Raw genomic sequence first — 23,571 nt, 5'->3', positions numbered from 1 at the left:
GAGTAGCAGAACAGAAGGATCCCCAGCGCTAGCGAAAAGTAGCTAGCGCGATCCCAGAAGACAGAACAGAAGGATCCCCAGCGCTAGCGAAAAGTAGCTAGCGCGATCCCAGGAGACAGAACAAAAGAGATAGCTGGTAGCAACCACTGCACCAGCTATACTCCAAGAACAGAGATCAGAACCATTTCCTGTCGACCACCTTTAGGACTGGACAATGGCAACAGGCAGGACAAGACAGAACAGGCAATACAGATAATACAACCTGACTGGGCTAGAAGGGGAGCCTAAAGCAACCCCCAGGAATTAACTATACTAGATAGCAATGGCTGACACTCCAGCAGTGTCCATCAGGAACAGACCATGGAAAGGAAATGACCAGCAAAGCCTCCTGGGAAACATAAAGCTCTTATAGTGCCAGTCATCAAAAAAGGCAGGTAGGGGATTTGCATAACGAATGCATGCAAATTCCCCAGCAAGAGAACAGACCAGAAACTTGCAATGGAAAGACAGGTCTCTGTTCCAGAGACCTGCAGCCCACAGACTAGAGGAATGGACAAACAGCTGTCTGCCTGTGCAGCCAGCTGAGCGGATCATCACAGTACCCCCCCCCCCCCCCCTCTAGGGATGGATTCCAGACATCCCTCAAAACTGGTATCATCACAAAACTCTAACTGAAGACTCATGAAGGTCGGGGCAGCCCGACAAGGCCCAATTCCAGAGTCAGTCCATCCGAAACCGTCCTCATTGGAAGCAGAAGCCACCGAAACATGCCCATCAGCACTACAAGTCTCAGCGTAACACCCATCAGGACTGTGGACACCAGAGAAGAAGCCATCGACACCCTCCAGACAATACCCACCACCTTCCAAGGAGCGTCCAAGAATACCAAACCTGCCGCAATACCTGTTCGAAGTGTCCCTTACAACACCAAAGCCATTGCTGATCGTATTCAGGGCACCAAGCAAAACCTTTCCCGGAATCTCCCAGAACGCCTTGAAGCTCCGCAGAGATCCCAAGAAGCCAGAACGCTCACCAGGCTCACATGGAGAACCACCAAGAACCCCTATGGAACCTATGATCATTCCAGACTCAAAATTAGCAGGACACCCATCAAGATCAGGACTTTCAAGGACCACTTCTGGGCATGCAAGCAGGCAGGCTATATCAGAACATGTCTCCACTGAGGAAGCATCTGAGTACGCTGGTAACCGAGGCACACTTGGGCTTTCTGGGTCACAGAGCACATCGGGGTACACTAGTACAGGAGAAACCTTATTAGACACATCAATAATTTTCTTAAAGTTGCATAACTTAGGAATTTTCCCCATGGCAGGCTCACAAACGGACGATCTTAGAGTACCTGAGGGAAAAAATCTGTCTTCCTTAGACACAGGACCACACAGACCTTTTGCAGCCATACGTGCGGTGGCGACATCAGACCGCACTGGTTCAACTTCCACACAAGCAACTGCTCTGAACGACTTGCACTCAGACTTCAAACACTCAGTTGCTTTGGGAAAGGGAATGCATTCAAAACTCACTTTCTTTAAATCCAGAGGATTGAAACAATCGTCCGCTGACAATGTGTTTTTAGCAGATTGAAGCGCATGTAGTTCATCCAAAATCATTCTCCACACGTCAAACAGCGGAGTCACAAAGTCAGAGATACATTTACCAGTCTTGATTAAAGTGCACGCAGACTCAATGCACGCATACAAAACTGCTTCGTTTTTAGAACGGTAATGATTGCAAAACGATCTCCAATCACATTCCAATTCATAGACCAGGAGCTTGATCTCCCATTTCTCAAATGGGGGCTCCCATGCACACTTAACAAAGGATGAACAATCATAGTGCGCACAGTCTACAGATGGAACTGGAGCAGGAACAGAACGGGAATCTTTTACCTCTTTATTGGGATCAATTAATTGGTGTGTGTGTAATTCATCCAAAATGATCTGCCACACATACATCACCAGATCCACAACACACTCGTCACATTCATCAGAATCAATCAAAAGGCACACAGAGTCAAGACAATCGTTCAGGACATCCGCGCTTTTTGCGATGTAAAAATCGCAAAAGGCTTTCCAATCCAAATCAAATTCCTCCACCAAGGCCCCGATTTCCCATGAGGCAAATGGCGGTTCGAACAACCCAGTATCTAAATAATCTCCATATGGGTGGGGATCAGGAACGAGTACAGATTTTTTAACTGCTTTAATATAGTGTGCGATCCTACCTATAGCAGGATCCACATAAGCTTTGGATTGGGGCAAAAAACCTGGAAACTGATCAGCAGATGCATTATAAACATCATTATCATACTGCATGGTTTTGCCCATTTCAGACTTGACAGAAATAACCTCTCTATCTGTGGTTGCCATGGGCAACGGATCTTTCTGCTGGGAAGCCTTCCTAGATCTTTTACATTTAGACTTAGAGGCTTTGGATGGCTGCTTTATGGATGAAAGAGTAGATGGAACAGCTGATTGAGCTGCTGACAACAACTCATTAAGGGGGTATGGTAATTGAGGTAATCTCTGCCAATTGTGAATTAAAAAGGCCAAGAATTCCAGGGGTCTTTGACTCAGGGTGGTATGATCTAACACATCATAACCCCACATTGACATTTCGCCCCCCAACAGAATGTAGACTATTTGGGGGGCCCAGGTAGACACTGGGGTGCATTGGAATTCAGGGTTTGCTAACAGTTTCGTACACTCAGACAAAAATTCGTCTGCTGATTCAGGTTCAAGTTTTTTAAATCTCTTAAAGGTACAAGAGCCATATTCGACAAAATCGTACAAATCGGAAATTCCGTCTACACTGGGGTTTTGGGTTGGGCTGGTCATTCTGTAACGATTGTGGAACTTTCTCCGTGATCAGCGCACAACACGTGCGCTGACACGGCAGAAATCCTCCACAAGCGTATATTTGCAGGCACCCAGCAAAAGGTGCTAAGCACCTGTAGAGAGAAATTCCTGTCGGCAGATGGTGCTGGGGAGTGCAGAGGAACCAATCCTCTGTACCTCCACAAGTGCCAGACAGGAATTGTACGAAGCGCAGAACGCAATCGCAAGATAGGCAATTGCGAATGAGATTGAGCAAAGGGACATGTTGTATGTGTGTGCGCCAATCCAGTCGCCACCCCGCGACCGCGCACACACAACAGCAGATATGAAATAGGAACGCAATCGCGAGAGGTGCGATCGCCAGACGTGACACAAGGCAGATCAGAATAGAATACGAGGGTAGCAAAGGCACAGCAAATAATACAATAAGGAGATACGGAAAATAACAAACGCTAGCTAACCGCGAACACTGCACTCATTCGCAACAGTGCACACGGTTATGCGCGGTCTCCACGTGATAAGCACAATAGAGACAAGCACGCCTAACTAACCATCGACAGACAAACATGAAACAGAGGACGCGAGCGCTTGCTTAACGGTTACCTCACCGAGCCTCCAGCAAGCGTAGCAGACAAGACAGACACACGAAAACAGGGACAAGCGAGAGATAGGATCCACAGCACTAGCGAAAAATGGCTAGCGCGATCCAGGTACAGAGTAGCAGAACAGAAGGATCCCCAGCGCTAGCGAAAAGTAGCTAGCACGATCCCAGAAGACAGAACAGAAGGATCCCCAGCGCTAGCGAAAAGTAGCTAGCGCGATCCCAGGAGGCAGAACAGAAGAGATAGCTGGTAGCAACCGCTGCACCAGCTATACTCCAAGAACAGAGATCAGAACCATTTCCTGTCGACCACCTTTGGGACTGGACAATGGCAACAGGCAAGACAAGACAGAACAGGCAATACAGATAATACAACCTGACTGGGCTAGAAGGGGAGCCTAAAGCAACCCCCAGGAATTAACTATACTAGATAGCAATGGCTGACACTCCAGCAGTGTCCATCAGGAACAGACCATGGAAAGGAAATGACCAGCAAAGCCTTCTGGGAAACATAAAGCTCTTATAGTGCCAGTCATCAAAAAAGGCAGGTAGGGGATTTGCATAGCGAATGCATGCAAATTCCCCAGCAAGAGAACAGACCAGAAACTTGCAATGGAAAGACAGGTCTCTGTTCCAGAGACCTGCAGCCCACAGACTAGAGGAATGGACAAACAGCTGTCTGCCTGTGCAGCCAGCTGAGCGGATCATCATATGCGGTTCGCAAAAGTTCCTGCGACCCGAACTTTTGCGGAAGTTCACAAACCTGGTTCACTAACCGAAAATCGGAGGTTTGGGCCATTTCTAAAGCTCACAACTAATATCGCTAACCTGTGTATTGTTAACTTGGAGCAAGAAACCTAATTATTAAAAAGAAATGAAAATGGCTATTGGTTCCACTCTCAGTTTTCAAAAATACCAAGCCCGACGAAGGCTTTTTATAAGCTGAAAGCTCACTGTTTATTAATCTTTAAGTTAGCCGATAAATGGTATTATCCTGATTCAAAACTCCTTGCAAAGGTACATGATAAACTGATAATAAGGAATTGTGTAGAGCAGAAATACATTACTTTACTTATAAATGCAAAAGAAAGTGGTAATAACTCATTGCACTGATCCTAGGTAGTAACTAAAGGCATGGATTTGCTTGACCATTTACCACTAGACAGTTATTTACAGCAAATAAAGGATTATTCCTGAAATGAACTGCTGAGGCAGGGGAAGCTGTAACACAATGGCACAGAATTCTCCATTGCAAACAACACAAGCTCCATTCTAGAAATGCATTTGACAAGAAGTAATCCCAAAAATGCCCAGAAAAAAAAAATAGTGTCGAGGGGATGGGAATCCACAGAGTTTGAGAGCAGAGAAAGTGTAGTGAGATCCTCCTGCAAACATGCCCTTGCCAAGGCGTAGATCATCTATTTTGGGGCAACAGCCCTCTTTGTCCACCGCAGACTGCTCTGGGGTTACCAACCGTAGGGTCAGCATTGGCAGTGCCAGCAACTTACCACGGCCACCTGGGGTGTATGTAGTAAGTGTGCCCACTGGAGGTGTAAGCAGCCTTGGTACTCGAGTATCTCGAAGAGCTCTAGGGATCAGCAGTGTTTTTATGCAGGGACTCCGCAGTTCTGGACCACCTGTTCCTGTATCCCAAACTCTAGATAGAGGGAGAGCCCCTACCTTTGAATCTTTGAATGTTTGTCTGGTGGAGTATATAGACAAAGTAAGAGCCCTGGAACAGGTGAACCGTGAGCTGGAAGAGCATATAAGGGTATATCTGGACAAAAAGGCATCAACTGTCAACAGCTGGGGATCACTCAGGGACAATTGGGAGAATATATACCATCAGGTAAGTGATGTCTTTTTACTTTTATGTGATTATTGTAATGCTGGAAGACTTGCATGAGACATTTTACCCTCTCCCAACAAAATTTACTTCACTTTTTTGGTTAAATGTACAGTATATCATGCAAATATGTTTTTTGGGGGGGACTTTTTTTGCTCATTGATTTTGCCTAACAAGAAATAGGCTGATATATTTACAGTAGTTACGTAGTCATCTAGGTTGAAAAATGACATGTCCATTCAGTTCAACCTTTTGAACCTCACTGCACCTCAGTCCAGAGAAAAGAAAAGCCACAAGGGCAGAAACTTCCACACCGAATCAAGAAAAGGTATAAGCTTCCTATACCCAGTAATCATTGCTATGGCTTCCCTTCAAAGTTAGGAAAGCATATTGTTAATTCTTTTTATGCAAATATTGAACTTGCTATAACTACTTCCTGTAGTAAGATATTCCTCTTCTTAACCACTCTTCCTGTAAAGAACTGAAGCAGGTAAAAAGGGTGCAGGAGCACTTACGGAAAAAATGGGTCCGCCATAAACGCCTATTATTATTATAATTATTTAGTATTTATATAGCGCCGACATCTTACGCAGCGCTGTACAGTATACAGTATATATATTGTCACAAACTGTCTCTCAAAGGAGCTCACAATCGAATCCCTAATATTATCATATGTCTATGCAGGGGCCCCCATAGCAAAAAAAAAATTATGCCCCCCCCCCCCCCCCCCCCCCGACCTCCCAACCCCACGGACCTCGGACCTCCTACCCAAGCATTTTGTGGGGAAATCTGATTTCCCCACAAGACGCAACCAGATTGTCGGCAGATTTCCACACAATATGCAACCAGATTGTTGGCAGATTTCCCCACAAAATACAACCAGATTGTCGGCAGATTTCCACACAATATGCAACCAGATTGTCTGCAGATTTCCCCACAAAATGCAACCAGATTGTCGGCAGATTTCCACACAATATGCAACCAGATTGTCGGCAGATTTCCCCACAAAATGCAACCAGATTGTCGGCAGATTCAACACAATATGCAACCAGATTGTCGGCAGATTTCCACACAAATTGCAACCAGATTGTTGGCAGATTTCCCCACAAATTGCAACCAGATTGTGGGCAGATTTCCCAACAAAATGCAACCAGATTGGTGGCAGATTTCCCTACAAATTGCAACCAGATTGGTGGCAGATTTCCCTCCAAAAAATGCAACCAAATTGGCAGCATATTTCCCAAAATAATGCAACCAGATTGTCGGCAGATTTTCCCACAAATTGCAACCAGATTGTCGGCAGATTTCCCCACAAATTGCGACCAGATTAGCGGCAGATTTTCCAAAAAAATGCAACCAGATTGGTGGCAGATTTCCCCACAAATTGCAACCAGATTGTCGGCAGATTTCCCCATAAAATGCAATCAGATTATCGCCAGATTTACCGACAAAATGCAATCAGATTGTCGCCAAATTTGCCCAACAAAATGCAATCAGATTGTCGCCAGATTTTCCCACAAAATGCAGTATATGTAGCCAGGTCTATAGTGGGTGAACATTAATTACCTGGAGGGAGGGTGGTTGGGCAGACTGGCACGCTATTTGCGGTGCAGGCAGTTGGGTGGGAGGGTAGGCAGTTAGGTAGCTGGGTGGGTGGGTGGGCAGTTAGGCAGCTGGGTTGGTGGGCAGTTAGGCAGCTGGGTGGGCAGTTAGGCAGCTGGGTGGCCAGCTAGGCAGCAGGGTGGGTGGCCAGCTAGGCAGCTGGGTGGGTGGGTGGCCAGTTAAGCAGCTGGGTGGATGGGTGGGAAGTTAGGTGGGTGGGTGTGCAGTTAGGCAGCTGGGTGGGTGGGCAGTTAGGCAGGTGGGTGGGTGGGCAGTTTGGCAGCTGGGTGGGTGGGTGGCCAGCTAGGCAGCTGGGTGGGCAGGTGGGCGGCCAGTTAGGCAGCTGAGTGGCCGGCCAGTTAGGCAGCTGGGTGGGCGGCCAGTTAGGCAGCTGGGTGGGCGGGTAGGTGGCCAGTTAGGCAGCTGGGTGGGCAGTTAGGCAGTCGGGTGGGCAGTTAGGCAGTCGGGTGGGTGGGTGGTAAGTTAGGTGGGTGGGCAGTAAGCAGTCGGGTGGGTGGGCGGGCAGGTAGGCAGTCGGGTGGGTGGGCGGTCAGTTAGGCAGTTTGGGCAGTTAGGCAGTCGGGCTGGCGAGTAGGCAGTTTGGGCAGTTAGGAAGTCGGGCGGGCAGTTAGGCGGCTTTGGGCTGTTAGGCAGCCGGGTGGGTGGTCAGGCGGGCAGTTAGGCAGCAGGGTGGGTGGGCGGTTAGTTTAATGGGGTAGGGTCCCGACTCCTATCCCCCCCTGCCTCACCTGGGGTCCAGTCACTGTGTCCACCCTCCTTTTACGAGCGGCGGGAGGTGCGGCGAGGTAATCAACCGCTAGAGGTTCAGCTGCCTCCCGGGCTACGGTGTCTCCTCTCTATGCCGCGCACAATAAACCAGGAAGCAGTGCGCGCGGCATAGAGAGAAGACACCGTAGCCCGGGAGGCAGCTGAACCTCTAGCGGCTGATAACCTCACCGGAGCCTGCTAAATATTCTGCACCTCCCGCCGCTCGTAAAAGGAGGGGGGCCCGCTGAGGTGAGGGAGGGGGGCGGGGGGCCCGGGCCGGTGACCGGCAGTATAATTTAGAAAAAAAAAAGTCCTCTATCTAAGGCAGCTGCGGGCCCCCTGTGACGTAGGGCTTCCACGGGGCCCCATAGCAAGGCTATGGCTGCCATCCCCATTGCTACGCCTCTGTGTCTATGTATGTATTATGTAGTGTAAGTACTGTAGTCAAGGGCCAATTTAGGAGTGAGCCAATTAACTTATCTGTATGTTTTTGGGATGTGGGAGGAAACCGGAGTGCCCGGAGGAAACCCACGCAGACACGGGGAGAACATACAAACTCCTTGCAGATGGTGCCCTGGCTGGAAAGTTGCATTTAGCGGCATTAGGGGGAAATTTGGGTGCATGGCAGCTGCTATTATCGAGCGCCCTCATTTCACCATGCTTGTCACAAATCGTGGCTATGAAGTTAAGGAGCTCGATTACTGGCAAAAGGAGACTTTTGTTTTCCACACAGGCTTCCGAAAAAAAAAAAATGGCTTGCAGATACCTATATTGCGGCATTGAGTAGCGGGCTATTGAATTAACTCTTTCCAGTACAGGAAGAGTTAAGAAACTTGAGTTGTTATCTATGCAAAAGAGCTTATCTGAGCTCTCTGACTCAACTTGGGTTGGAGACAGTCCTGTTTCCTGAGGCACTTATACATCAAAGAAACAGTCTGCAGGGGAGTTCAAAGAGTCATTAGCTCTGCTCTGTTTCATAGTTTAAAATACAGAGTATGGTTTGTAATTGCAAATATGACAGAATGATGCAATGTTATAAAAAAACAAAACTATATATCTGAAAATAAAAATAAGAGACTCTTTCCTTTGCTACTAATGTTCTATTACTTATCCATAATACACATACAATGCATTATATCATAAGGTTTTTATTTCGCTTCAGTGTCATTTTAAATTTAGTCTGGATGACGTAGTCACTCTGGTGGTGTAGGAGCCGGGGTCGCAGGGGTTGTAGTTGTGACCATGGCTGTACATCTGAAGTAGCCGAATATGCAGAGTATTATTATTAATATTATTTTTTATTTATATAGCGTCAGCATCCTCCGTGGCGCTGTACAATAGCATACAAGATATAACAATACAGTGTATACAATACAACACTTGATACAAGACAAGAGGGTATAACAGCTAATACAGTGAACAAATGAGCTACATGTTTTTACAAAAGGCGGGGGGTATGTACACCCATTACACAACATTGTGAGACAAAAGGGGAGGAGAACCCTGGCCAAAAGGCCCTACAGTCTAAACATTTAAGGTATAGGACAGTAGGTAAAGGGAAGCTGTGTGTGGAGTGGTAGAAATGGTGGTTAGTGGGCAGGGTCCTAGGTAGGAGAGTATGCTTTCCTGAAGAGGTGAGTTTTCAGATTGCGCCTAAAAATAGTAAGTGTGGTTGAGTGGTGGATGTGATGAGGGAGAGTGTTCCAGAGGAGGGGAGAGGATCGAGAGAAGTCTTGCAAGTGGGAGTGGGAAGAGGTGATCAGGGAAGAAGACAGAAGGATATTGTTAGCAGAGCGGAGATTGCGTGTAGGATGGTATCTGGAAATAAGTTTATTTAGATAGGAAGGAGCTATGTTGTGGAGAGCTTTGTAGGCGAGAGTAAAAATTTTAAATTGTATCCTTTGCGTAACTGGCAGCCAATGGAGGGACTGAAATGTATTTTCAAAGTGAACTTGGCTTCATCCCACCCAAACTCCAAAGCTGTCATCCTGAAACTGGTTTTATTGTCTAGTCCTAATCCAGCATGAAATACATTATATTTGGAAATTCATAGGCAGTGACTCACTACGCATATAGTAAAGCCTGGATCAGGAGGACTGACCTACACTTAATATGTACAAAAATATATTTAACAACTCTGCCTAATTATAACTTTGGCAATATTGCTCATTTTTACCAGTCTTGCCAGTAAAACACATGCCAGATGGCAATTGTAGTCACATCATGTCAATGTCATTAAGATGTTTTGTTGCCATTCACAAAAAGAGCGGTAACAACGTACTTAAACAATTTTGATCTGGTAGATTATTTTATCAAACCTACCATACACCATTACATTTTCACAACAATCAACCTTATTTTTCCCAGCACATCCAATCAGATTTTTATCTAAAAAAATGAAATAATCAATCCTTTTTTATCAATCGAAAAAAAATATTCTTTTCAATATCTTCTCTGTTCGATCATTTTGGTAACTATTGGGAAACTATTTTATTGTACTGTGTATGGGCACCTTAAGACATGAGTCAGGGAAGCAAATCTGTACACAGATTACTAGAAAAACGGTCACCCAGAAAGATGAGAATAGAAAACATGGGTGACAGAAGCCTAGTATGTGAATGACGGTTTAGTGTGGTACATCAAACTTAGCATAGCAAGATTCATTTCAATAAGAAATAAACATAATGGAAAGACACCCTTCTATGATCATCTGCAGCAATACTGCTGTTTACTCACAGCTTGTTGTGTTTAAAACAGAAAATCAAATATTGGATTGACATTAAGTAAAATATTTTTTTTGCAATTCATATGTGTAAAAAATGTCCTTCTAAAGTTAATTTGCAAAGTTTACAAAATTCTTCAGTCTCTGTGTTTTGTCAGCATTCCAAATAATGCCTGAAAATAAAGATGCATATACACATTCTATTTCTGCTGCCCACAGGCCACAGTTTGAGGACCCAAGGCTGTACTTTGCTGTGCAGACGGTATAGGGGCCGACAGTGTGTCACTTAAGGGTGCGAGATGGAGTAGATGAACAATGCCCCTGGCCCGTGCTTGACTGAGCTGATCAGCCAGGCAGATTGCTCTCCAACGCATCAAGGGGGATTGAGGGCCACTTTTATTTTGCTGCCTGAAAAAGTTTATTTCCAGACATGGACAGCTTCTGCCTTGGTGGTATCTTGTCAGGAATATAGTAAACCTCACTGATAAGCAAATTACAGCCATAGAAGTTTTCCTGGCAGAATGCAACTTCTGAGGGCAAGGAAAAGATAGAAAAGGGTCAATAGTTGATATATTTTAACTCTGGAACACTTAAAGGGAAGCTTCAGGGACTGTATAAAAAAAATAAAAATCCAAATCCACTTACCTGGAGCTTTCTCCAGGCCGGCTGCCAGGTCGGGCTTCTTCTGCGATCCAAAGTGCGCGTCACTCGTGCGCGCTGACGTCATCGGACGTCCTCCGGGCTGTACTGCGCAAGCTCAGTAGTTCTGAGCCTGCGCAGTACAGCCCGGAGGACGTCCGATGACGTCAGCGCGCACGAGTGACACGCACTTTGGAGCGCAGAAGAAGCCCGACCTGGCAGCTGCCTGGCCAGGTTGGGCTCGCCACCGGAGACCACCGGGAGCCTGCGGAGCGGCGCCGAGGGCACCTCCTGCCTGCCACGGGCTGGAGAAAGCCCCAGGTAAGTGGATTTGGATTTTTATTTTTTTTATACAGTCCCTGAACCTTCCCTTTAATAGACTGCCATTGAGCAAATACAATAAAAGATTCAATCTACTTTGTAAATGTTTAAATATAAAATAAATCCAATAAAATAAAATACAAGGTCATTTTTAACAATAGGAGGATAAATACAGTTGTTTACCTCATCAGTTTATTTTCAAGTTTGGTTCACTTTAAGATACCTCAATTTTTCTTTTATTCTGGACTACTATTTCTGGAGTGGTATACGGCGTGAAGTGTGGGCACTGGTCATTGCTACCTGAGAAGCAGAAGCTGTGAGTGTGGTGGCCTGCATTTCTTTGCTTGTGTTTCCCTGTGCAGACCATGACCTGTGCTGTCATCACAGCTACTTCAATTACATATTGTCCTTATAATGTTCTGCTATTACACATTCCCCCATGACAGTGCCTCCCATTATATGTCCCTCTGTTTCATTGCACTCCATTGTTTATATTGTGTGTTTCCGTTACAATACACCCCTAATTACATCTGCCTCTACTTCTAGGCCTTCCATTATGCCATTATGTGTGCCTTCATTACTACAGTCACCATTAAAGTCCTCCCCACCCCTTCACTCCAAGAAACAACAGTACATAGACAATGGGTCCTGCTGAGGTAACATTGAAAAGAGGGTGACAGAAAGAAGCACAACGAATTATATTAAGTCATAGAAGTCAAATATAATTTACATAAGTGCTTCATGTTATTTGCTGGAGAAATTCTTCTACTGTTTAAATTTGGCATACTCGCTGTTTGAGGAGAATACCATTTCAAGTATTGGCTAATTTGGCGAAACTGTAAAACATACAAAGGCTTTTGTATGGTATTTCACTATGTGCTGAGCTCCATGGAGGCAGTCTTAAAGTGTACCCGAGGCGATATGTGACATGATGAGCTAAACATGTGCATGTACAGTAAAAAAAAACATATTAATAACCAGGCTGTTTTACTTGTTTTATTTTGCTGCCTGAAAGAGTTAATTTCTAGGCATGGAAGTAACAGCTTCTGTCTTGCAGCTTGTCAGGAATATAGTAAACATCACTGATTAGCAAAGTACAGCCATAAAAGTTTTCAAGGAAGAATACTACTTCAGAGAGCAAGGAGAGATAAAATACATGAACTATTGACTTTTTTCTAACTCTGGTAACATGTGACATGATTAGATAGACATGTGTATGTACAGTGCCTAGCACACAAATAACTATGCTGTGTTCCTTTTTTTCTTTCTCTGCCTGAAAGAGTTAAACATCAGGTATGTAAGTGGCAGTTCCTGTTTGAGTCAGGACTTGGTCAGACTACAGTGTGATGAGAAATTACAACTATAAAACAGAAAATGGCTTCTGAGAGCAGGAAAGAGATAAGAAGGGTTAATTCATACATTTTCAGCTCAGGCATACGTCAATGAATGTGTCATTGAGCAAAAACAATAAAACACTAAAACTTAAAAAGTAGATTTAAATATAAAATAAAAATATGGAATATCTTAAAAGGTCATTTTTAGAAGGAGGATAGATACAATTGTTTATTTCATTAGTATATTTTCACCTCAGGTGTCCTTTAATAGGCTGCCACTGATTAGAGACCGTAAAACATTCAACCTACCTTGTAAAATGTTTAGATATAAAAAAAGTTCCAAAACCTAAGATACTTAAAAAAGTCATGTTTAGCAGTAGGAGGATAAATATAATTGTTTATCTTATTGTGAGGAAACGCGGAAAAGCCGCCGCAAGGGCTCAGAGTGAGGCGGCTGTTTCCGCGTCTAACATGGTGGCACAACGCGAAGAAACCGCTGCATGCCGCATGGGCAGAGCGGTGGAGTCCGCGTTGGATGCGGCGGATTGCACGCATGGCAAAGCAGCTGACATTGCGGCTGGACGCGGGGAAACCGCCGCTCGCTTAGAGAGCGGGGCGTTGGTTCCCGCGTCTGAATCAGTGGTCACATTACAAGACATGTCTGGTGTGACTGGGACTGCTAGTCCACACAGGTTCAGAAGGACGCGCGCGCGCTGAGAGGCAGAACTTATATGACAGCCAGAAAAGGGTCAGCTGACCAGGCGGGTCAGCTGACATTTTCACCATCTGCCATTGGTCCAGCACTTAGGGGAGGCGCTGGAGAGCGCTTTAGTATATATACTGGGTGCTGGTCATTCTCTGGTTGTCCACCGTTGCGATCACTACGTGGTAGCACTCAGACCTTGTCTGTATCTGTGTTCTAGCATAGTTTCCAAAGGTGTTGACGATCAAGGAACTCACACCTTAGCGTCAGGAATATTGAACTGTATTATTTGTTATGACCTTCTGCCTGCCTGACTATTCCTCTGAACTCTGATTCTGTACCTTGCTATTTCTGATATCCTGTTGCCAAAACTCTGCTCGTTCCTGGACTCTGTATCTGCCTCCTGATTCTGTACCTTGCTATTCTGATACACTGTTGCCAACCCTGCCTGTCCATTGGATTACGTATCAGTCTCCTGAATCTGTACCTTATCTGTCTGTGTGTTTACGACCTGGCTTGCCCGACTTCGAGAACTGGCCTTACTGTTAGAGGCAGTTCCCAGACCTGTTAGTGACACCCTCTCTCTGGTGTCACTCACACTCTGTCCTTCCTACTCTCAGCCTAGCTCCTCCCCCGGGGGAGTCTAGGCCAACGGAAGGAACATACTTCTGTGCAGTACTCAAAGTATTGCTGTTGCACTTGAGGTTAGTAGATATATCTGATTATCGGTGATACTGCAGATCATCAATAATCGGGTATATTCTGTATTCTCGGTGATACTGCAGTTCACCGGTAATCAGACCCTCTCTGTGTTACACCGATCGTTACACTCATCAATTTATTTTCACCTCAGGTTCACTTTAAAGCCTAATGCCAGGAGAAACTTAAAAAAAAATAAAAAATAAACCAGAAATTGCCTAAAATGGTGATTACGGGTTTAATAAACAAAAACGGGCCAAGCACTTGCACAACACACGTGCATTTGTGCCCATGGTGGCAGAGCGGAAAGTCACAAAGTGATGCTCAATACTTTTACTCTGTCGGTAATGGTTTCATTGCTTACAAGCTGAAGATTCTGCAGCATATTAAAACAAAGAATTGTGCTATTAAAAAAAATCTCTGTGAGGGCCCGTTCACACTAGGGGCATTTTCCGCCTATTTTCAAGCGCAGGCAATAAAATCGCCCTCAAAATGCTTGTGCAATGATTCCCTATGAGAGAGTTCACAGCTGAGCGGTTCGTTTCCGATCCGCACAGCAAAGCGGTGCCTGTACCATTTTTGAGGCGTTTTTGCTATAATGGAAGGTATAGGAAAAACGCAAAATGCTCACAAAATCGCTTTGTGCAGCGATTGCATTTGCGTTTTTAAGAATAAATACATTGTATTTATTATTTTCCGGGTCAAAGAGTTCACTTCCTGACTTGCGTCAGGGAGTGAATTACAAAACCACTGTGAAAAAGCGCTTAGAAGAGCGCTTTTTACAAAAACGCAGCGCACAGTGGAGTACCGGGAGGGGGAAAAAACAGCGCACAAAAAACGCAAAATGCTTGTGTTTGCGTTTTTAGGTGTGAATGGGGCTTAAATGTTTGTTTGTTTTTTTTCTTTTTTGCACAATGAGAATTGATCCCAAGCCTAAAGGTCCGTACACACGCCGGACTGGAGGCAACGACAGGTCCATCGTCACCTCCCGCTGGGTGGGCGTTCGAACGACAGTCCGGCGTGTGTACGCACTGTCGGCGGACTGATACGGCTGTTTCTGAGCGATCCGCCGGGCGGAACGCTCAGAAACAGCCGTATCAGTCCGCCGACAGTGCGTACACACGCCGGACTGTCGTTGGAACGCCCACCCAGCGGGAGGTGACGACGGACCCGTCGTTGCCTCCAGTCCGGCGTGTGTACGGACCTTTATTCACCCCTTCTCCACCATGTAGGCCAGGATTCCCTGGGAAGGTGGAGCCAGTGAGCATAAGGGTTGACCCAGCCCTCTGAGCAATATTAGCCCACACAGTTCTTTACATTGGGCATACTTTAAAAAAGAGGCCTCCCCTGTAACTCATTACCCTTGTTCCACAGTTTCGGCCAAAAGGTTGATCTCCAACATTAGTACTCAGGAATAGGAGGAGGTATTAGGATGAAGCTTGAAATCTCCTCCTCCCTGATAAGTAGGTAAAGGGGATCAAACAACACAATAGACAAATATATGCGTGCTGCATGTTACAACCAGGACTAAAGGATATTATGTCCAAAGTAAATCAGTTCTCCAATGCCAGTGTCCCACAATGAAAGGAGGAAAGGTAGCATCCAGTGCAGCTCTCTCAGAGGTGGGATTTGACAAGTGTCTATATCAGAAAAAGGAGAGAGAAAAGAGTGCCTGTATGGCGCAATACATTTAATTCAGTTTGCACATTGCAAAAGAAATGCACGTACAAGATCGCATAAATTTGCAAGCATATCTCACATGCTCAATGTTCCACTCCTCCGACGTCGACCGTGGCCAGCGAGGGACATCAACAAGGATCTGTGGTAGGTAGGTAGGTTCCTGACTTGACAAAGACACACTGGTGTGTCAAAACGTATAGTCATTAAAACCCGGCACATGAAGCTTGCCTGAACTCCAGACCTACCATGGACCCTTGTTGATGTCCCAAGCTGGCCACGGTCGATGTCAGAGGAGTGGAACGTTGAACATGTGAAATATGCTTGCAAATTTATGCGATCTTGTACGTGCATTTCTTTTGCAATTTGCAAACTGAATTAAAGATATTGCACCATAGAGGCGCTCTCTTCTTTCTCCTTTTTCTGATAAAGGGGGTCAAACCCCTGACCTACCTACCATAAAATATTTTAATAAAGTTTATTTTCTGAAAAACTGTATACAGGTGAAACTCAAAAAATTAGAATACCGTGCAAAAGTCCATTTATTTAAGTAATTCAACTTAAAAGGTGAGAGTAATATGTGAAATAGGAACTGATAGCTGATGTTTTGGATTAATTAGCTGAATAGTGTGAGAAAAGGAAAGGTTAATTTTAACCGTACAGTATATGCCATTACATTGAGATATTTTTATCCTTTATCCACAGATCCAGATATCGGTAAGTCCATGCATGTACAGCATTGTATATCTGGACACTTCTATAACTGCATACCCAAAGCTGTCCACTTATTCAATAAAAAACATCAATAAACCTTGGTGTGTTATTTTTTTTACAGGTGGGAGATTCTGTTCTGGAGAATGCCCGACTTATGCTGCAAACAGAAAACATACAAGCATGTGCAGAAGACTTTAAAGAAAGGTACTATAATAATATAATTACAACAGATTAGGTATTTGGAAGAAATCTTATCTACTTCTATAGATCTACTGCAGTAGTTATCTATCTAAATGTGCCCATATACTGATTGATTTTTTTCGATCACTGTGATTAATGGCTCATCATCATGGCCGCCTGATCGATAATTTCATATGGAAATCGACCAAATTTATATCGGTCAGGAAAGAAAAGTTTGCTTAAAAGGGAGTGGGGCGGAGGCGCGTCAGTATGTCCAGGTCCCCAGCATCGGTGACGGCCACCTGAGGTCTCCCCCAAATAATATTGCTCCCCCCGGGGCCTCTGCAGAATATTAGCAGCAGCGGAGCACACTCATCACTCACCGGTCTGTGTCCTTCCTCCTTCATCTCCCCAATGTCTCTTCTCCTTGGCAGCACATGAGCATGTACGTGCCGCGGGGTCACAGGGAGATGACGGTGGAAGGGCACAGACAGGCGGGTCAGACAGGTGAGTAAGAGTGTACTCCACTGCCGCTAATACTCTGCAGAGACCCTGTGGGGGCAAAATTAATTGGGAGGGGGGTGTCACCAGCTCTGGGGCCCCGGGGGGAACAAAAACGAGCAACTGTAATGGAGTTCATGCTGGAATCTATTAAAAATCTATTTGTAGTGTGTGGTAGTAATAGATCTCTCTCTGTTCAGACTTTGATGACTAAATCAGGTGGAAATCTATTAACGTATGGCCACCTTTAGGGCTGGTTCACACTGGAGGTGATTGAGATGTGCTTGCCTAAGCACTAGTGCAGTGTCACCCTATGACGGTGTTCCTTCAGCAGCGTTGCATTTCTTTCGAAATCACAATCTTTCTGCATGTAGCATTTTTCGGAGGGATTCAGCTAAAGGAAAATGCAAAAATGCACTTTCCTTCAAAAATCACTCTGAAAAGTCGCATTGAAATCACTAAGCGCTTAGCGATTGCATTTTGCCTTTACAGGCATGTAGTAGAGTATGGTAACTTCTGAAGTAAGCACTGAACACTTGGGGGACACATGGGGCTCGATTCACAAAGCGGTGCTAACCCAGTTAGAGACTTTAGGCGTGATAACCATTGCACCACGCTGGGGAAAAGCCAGTTTAGGCGTGATAAGTTTAGGCGTGATAAGTTTAGGTGTGATAAGTTTAGGCATGATAAGTTTAGATAAGTTTAGATCGCGCGCAAAGTCCCGCACACAAAGCAGCGCCATTAAACTCTATGCGAAGTGCACCAGACTTTGCTAGCGCAAAACTTTGATCAGCTGTGCACTGCTGTGCTGTGCTGTGCGAGGCTAACCCAGTTGGTGCTTAAACTTGTCACGCCTAAACTTATCACACCTAAACTTATCATGCCTAAACTTATCACACCTAAACTTATCACACCTAAACTTATCATGCCTAAACTGAGTTTAGGCATGATAAAGGGCTTTTCACCAGCGTGCTAACTGTTAGCACCGCTTTGTGAATCAGGCCCATGGTGTGTGTGTGTGTGTGTGCGTGTGTGTGTGTGTGTGTGTGTGTGTGTGTGTGCGTGCGTGCGTGCGTGCGTGCGTGCGTGTTTACTAGAAATGAATGGTAGAGGTGTAGCCTCTCACAACTAATGGCTTAAAGTGTACCAGAGATCAAAATTACTAAAGATTTGATACTTACCCGGGGCTTCCTCCAGCCCCATAAGCTCGTCTGAGACCCTCACTGTCATCCCACGTTCTATAGTTTCCAGATTTTAATCTCTGGTTCACTTTAATCCCAATTGCGTGTGCTAAGTATGTCTTATGACATTCTCAGATATGTAAACATACAGTGTATTGCATCTTTTATCAAACCCAGGAATCATCGCGTGCTTAAATGTACTTTTATTTAGTTACCTGCAAAATCATTACAACAACAGTGGCTCACAAACATTAAAACATCCTAAAACCAATAACTGGCACTAGTGCTGCTTCTTACTTAATTCCCACTGTCACTGTGATATTGTCTGCCACATCGATCACCCAGCCGCAGCCTATGCAAATCGATGAGTTACACAATCACATCGGACAATTGTGGGCCCTCCACCCGGAGCACACCATGAGGCCTCCACATGCAAATTATATAGTGCACTTTTCCTGGGGACAGCTAGCTGAACAATTCAGTCTTCTTTCACCATACTTTAGCTTTCAAAGTCCTTAAAGAAATAGATGTAACATCAATGCACTTTAGATGGCCTCTTCTGGGGGGACAAATGCAATACAGTCCAATGTACTCCTACACATGTCATCTAAGGCAGTTCATTCAATCTATTTCGCTTGCCCGGACTCTGGCATTACTCATGGTGCCTCTTAATCACTACAGCAGTTCATCTCCCGCTCTTCCGCCCGTTAGGGCTGCACTATTAAACTTGCATTCAAAATGTGTTTTACTCACAACCTTCACGCACTACTGCGCTTTTCCGAGGGAGCTCAGCTCAGGGCTCCTGTGGTTCTGGATGCCCGATGCCACCTCCGCATCACCTCACCGCGTCTCCTGCACTGGCTGCTTGTAAATTTCCTGTAGAGGTTCCTGGCGTGGCCCGGCGTCCCGGGATCTCGTGAGCGCTCACATGTGCCAGTCAGGCCCCGCCTGCTGACGCGTTTCGCCCCGCCCACGGGGCTTTCTCAAAGCGAAATGGGGATGGAGTTCCCTTCAGCAGTGCGGCCTTAAAACCTCCTCCCCTTCAGGTTGAAAGGTCATCCTGTACTCTGGCAGCCATCTTATATGTGGTAAAAGGGGGCAAACAGCGGAACACTCTAACTTTTCTCCAAGTGATTTCAAACCACTCAAGACTGGTTGTTGTCTTTTTAGCCATGTATAATCTGTCCCCCTGTATATATAAACACTTAATTCAGGAAGTACACCATGTTGAGGTCAGAATTTAAGCCTTCCGGGATTCTAGTTCCCAACCGATAAATCCATGTTGCCTCAATTTTATATAGCTCATTCTCTATGTCCCCTCCTCTGTGTGACAGCTTTTGTTTCACAATTCCCTTAAAGCGCAGTCCAGAGGGATCTTTATTGTGATAGCGGGCAAAATGGGTCCCCAGAGGGCTATCCTTCTCCGCCTTTTCAATATTTTTAACATGTTCCCCTATTCGGGTGCCCAAGCGACGTTTCGTTTTTCCCACATATAATAGATTGCAGGGACATTTTATACAATAGACAACTCTTTCAGAGTTGCAATTGATGTTATCTCTAATATTAAATTCTCTTGTACCCATCGCATTTGTAAATGTTTTTGTTCTTTCCACCAGGCCACAAACATTGCAATCACCACAGCTGAACATTCCAAATTTCTGAGGAAATTTATTTAGCCAGGTCCCCTTTTCCTTACTTATGAATTCTGATCTCACCAACTCATTTTTTAAATTTTTCGCCTTTCTGGCAGTCATATATGGTCTTTCACCGACTAAATTTTTAATACGTTTATCTATCAACAGGATGCCCCAATGTTTTTGCAACACTTTCTGTAATGCATACCAATGGCCTCCATATGTTGTTACAAACCTAATAGGGTCACTTTTTTCAACTACACCATCTGTTTTTTTACGTGGAGCTCGTCCCATCTGTAATTCCTTCCTGTCTTTCTCTAACATTCTCTCAAATTCTGACTCAACCAACTGCTCTGGATATCCTCTTTCCACCAATCTTTGGCTTAATTGTCGACCTTCCCTCACAAAATCCTCATCTAAGGTACAGTTCCTCCGGTGTCTGTGGAACTGTCCTCTCGGTACTGCTCTCTTTTGTGACACTAAATGGTGACTCGAATAGTGCAACAAAGTGTTGCCAGCTGTAGGTTTCCTGAAGGTAGTGGTTAACAACCTTCCACTATTTTTACGAATTTTTAAGTCTAGGAACGATAATTCCTTTTCACTCCATTCATAAGTGAATTTGAGGTTTCTTTCATTGTTTCCCAACATCTCCATAAAACTACTTAGTTGCTCACTGGTGCCCTGCCAGACCAGGAGCACGTCATCTATGAATCTCAACCACAGGCGGACATGCCTACGGAAGAGATCCATAGGGTACACATCCTGCCGCTCCCACAGCCCGAAGTGGAGACATGCGTAGGCCGGAGCGCAGGATGCCCCCATCGACGTGCCCCTGGTCTGACGATAGAAGCGCCCATCGAAACAGAAACAATTGTATTCCAAGACCAATTGTAAAGCCTCAACCACAAACTCATTGTGGAGTGAGGAATCAGGGTAGTGCTCACCCAGAAAGAAGGCCACAGCAGCCATTCCCACCTCGTGGGGTATTGAAGTGTACAGGCCTTCGACATCCACACTAACTATTAATTCCTCCCCATCGACTGGGAGACCTTCCAGGACGGCCAATACGTCTCCAGTATCCCTAACAAATGAGGGTAAGCTTTCAACAAGCGGCTTCAATTTTCCATCCAGAAACTTGCCAAGTCTCTCCAATGGTCCATCAATCCCCGACACTATTGGCCGCCCTGGTGGTTTCTCCCTATCTTTGTGGATCTTTGGAATTGTGTAGAATATCGGGGCCTTAAATGTGGTTACACTGCAAAATTCAGCCTCCCTCTTTGTGAGCACCCCCATCTCCTTCCCCAGATCCACCACTGTGTTGACCTTGGTCTTGATCGCCAAGAACGGGTTTTCTCTTAATCTCGAGTATGTATTCTCATCACTGAGCAATCTGAGGCATTCATTCTTATAATAATCCGTGGTGAGGATGACTACATTACCTCCCTTGTCACTAGCACGAATAATAATGTCATCTCTTCCCTTTGAAAATTCCAGGGCTTCTCTTTCCCCTGGAGATAGATTGTCATTTTTCGGGGTTTTTTTGGGGGACCAGTTCAGTTTACCTAGATCTCTCTGCACAAGGTCTCTAAAAGTTTTCAATTTATAATTCAATTGGGGCATGAAACGTGATTTCTTTCTTACATTTAAGGGGCAGGGATTTAGAAGCTCAAAATCTACTGTGGGAGAGTTCTCCGGTCTTCCCTCATCCCACAGGTACAATGTTGGGGACACTGGAAATTCTGTGACAATGTTTGTCACACCACCAAACCTCACTTCTTAAACTAATTTTTGCTCAAAAGTTCCAAGGTATTGCCTAACCACTTACCACGTCCAAGGCGGTATATCTACACCCTGCAGGACTTTAGTTCTTGCCCAGGGACATAGATAATCGTCTGCCACCATAACTGCCTGCAGCGTGTGCCTGTGCATGCTCCTGTGCACGTTCTTGTTACCACCCGTTAGTACACAGATCAGTAAATAGGAACACAGTTCCCATTCACTGATCTAAGTGCCTGTGATCAATGATCACCGGCATCAATGAAACCCTGGTGGTCATTACTTCCTGTAATGCATGTATGCAGTACATAGAAGGAATAAAGTGAGGGACATCTAGTGGCCAAATAGTAAAATTACACCTACGTACATTACATTAAATAAAAATACATAAAATACCCCATTAATTAACCCCCCTTACCTCCCCTCCCATAGTTACCAAAATAAAACACTTGACATTTAAAAAAATTCATAAACAGTTACCTTAGGGACTCAACTTTTTGTAAGATGTATGTCATGAGGGTATATTACTGCTATTTATGCAAATAAATGCTTGTAATTAGTGAAGGGCTCAAAATGGAAAAATAAACCTTTATTTCCAAATAAAATATTGCCGCCATACATTGTACTAGGGACATATTTTAAACATTATAATAACCAGGACAAATCGGCAAATACAATGGGCTTGATTCACAAAGCGGTGCTAACCCAGTTAGAGACTTTAGGTGTGATAACCATTGCACCATGCTGGTGAAAAGCCAGTTTAGGCGTGATAAGTTTAGGCGTGATAAGTTTAGATAAGTTTAGATTGCGCGCAAAGTCCCGCACGCAAAGCAGCGCCATTAAACTCTATGCGAAGTGCACCAGACTTTGCTGGCGCAAAACTTTTGATCAGCTGTGCACTGCGGTGCTAACCCAGTTGGTGCTATAGTTATCACGCCTAAACTTATCACACCTAAACTTATCACGCCTAAACTTATCACACCTAAACTTATCACGCCTAAACTGAGTTTAGGCGTGATAAAGGGCTTTTCACCAGTGTGCTAACTGTGAATCAAGCCCAATGTGTGGGTTTTATCCACAGTAGCATGTTTTCTTTTAAAACTATAATGGTCGAAAACTAAGGAATAATTATTTTTTTCTATGTTTTTTACTTATTATTCCTGTTAAAATGCATTTATGAATAAAATAATTCTTAGCAAATTGTACCACCCAAAGGAAGCCTTGTGGTGAAAAAAACAAGATATAGATCACTCGGTCATACTACTTATGTGATAAGTAGTGATAAAGTTATTGGCGAATGAATGGAAGGAGCACTGGAAAGGTGAAAATTGCTCCGGTCCATAAGGGGAAAAACCCCTCAGTGATGAAGTGCTCATCAACTTACCAATATGGGTAGGGCCCTTGGATTCCCTTTTCAGAATGTTTCATAGAGTTGCTTTGAATCCTGTATTTTATTTCATACACCTGTAGTCTACAGAAGAAAGAAAGCAAGATTCCACAGTGCAGTGCTAATCTTTAACCCAGTCACACTTTCATAGAAATGTGTTTACAAGATACAGCATTCCAGCAGATTAGCTAAATGTTTCGCTCACCTCCGTGGAGTTATAGAAATACATAAACAACATCACAGTAATCTTTTTCTTCACATGCGTACTATCAATGCACACTTCTCCAATTCGTAAATATGTTTTGAAAAACCAGGCTATGAAAAAGGTCTTTCTCACACCCCTAGGAAAGTAACAGTAAATCGTTATGCCATCTGGTCCTCCTTTGCTTGGAAACAAGAAGACTTTTCTCTTGGAAAGAAAAAAAAGCAGC

General features: G+C 44.7%; 1 protein-coding gene across 1 annotated transcript in view; it reads left to right on the top strand.

Annotated features, from left to right (window-relative positions):
• The first annotated feature begins 4,728 nt into the window (after window positions 1–4,728).
• The window catches only part of BFSP2 (beaded filament structural protein 2), a 62,142-nt gene continuing 43,299 nt past the window's right edge, over window positions 4,729–23,571 (top strand). Inside the window, exons 1-2 of the mRNA XM_068234489.1 lie at window positions 4,729–5,305; window positions 16,603–16,685. Of these exons, the coding sequence (XP_068090590.1) occupies window positions 4,850–5,305; window positions 16,603–16,685 (539 nt within the window). The 5' untranslated portion in view covers window positions 4,729–4,849. The remainder of the gene's footprint in view (window positions 5,306–16,602; window positions 16,686–23,571) is intronic.

The sequence above is a fragment of the Hyperolius riggenbachi genome, chromosome 5, assembly GCF_040937935.1.
Source record: "Hyperolius riggenbachi isolate aHypRig1 chromosome 5, aHypRig1.pri, whole genome shotgun sequence".
NCBI classification, from domain to species: domain Eukaryota; kingdom Metazoa; phylum Chordata; class Amphibia; order Anura; family Hyperoliidae; genus Hyperolius; species Hyperolius riggenbachi.
Note: the sequence above shows the minus strand (reverse complement) of the source record. Positions and strands in the feature narration are given on the sequence as shown.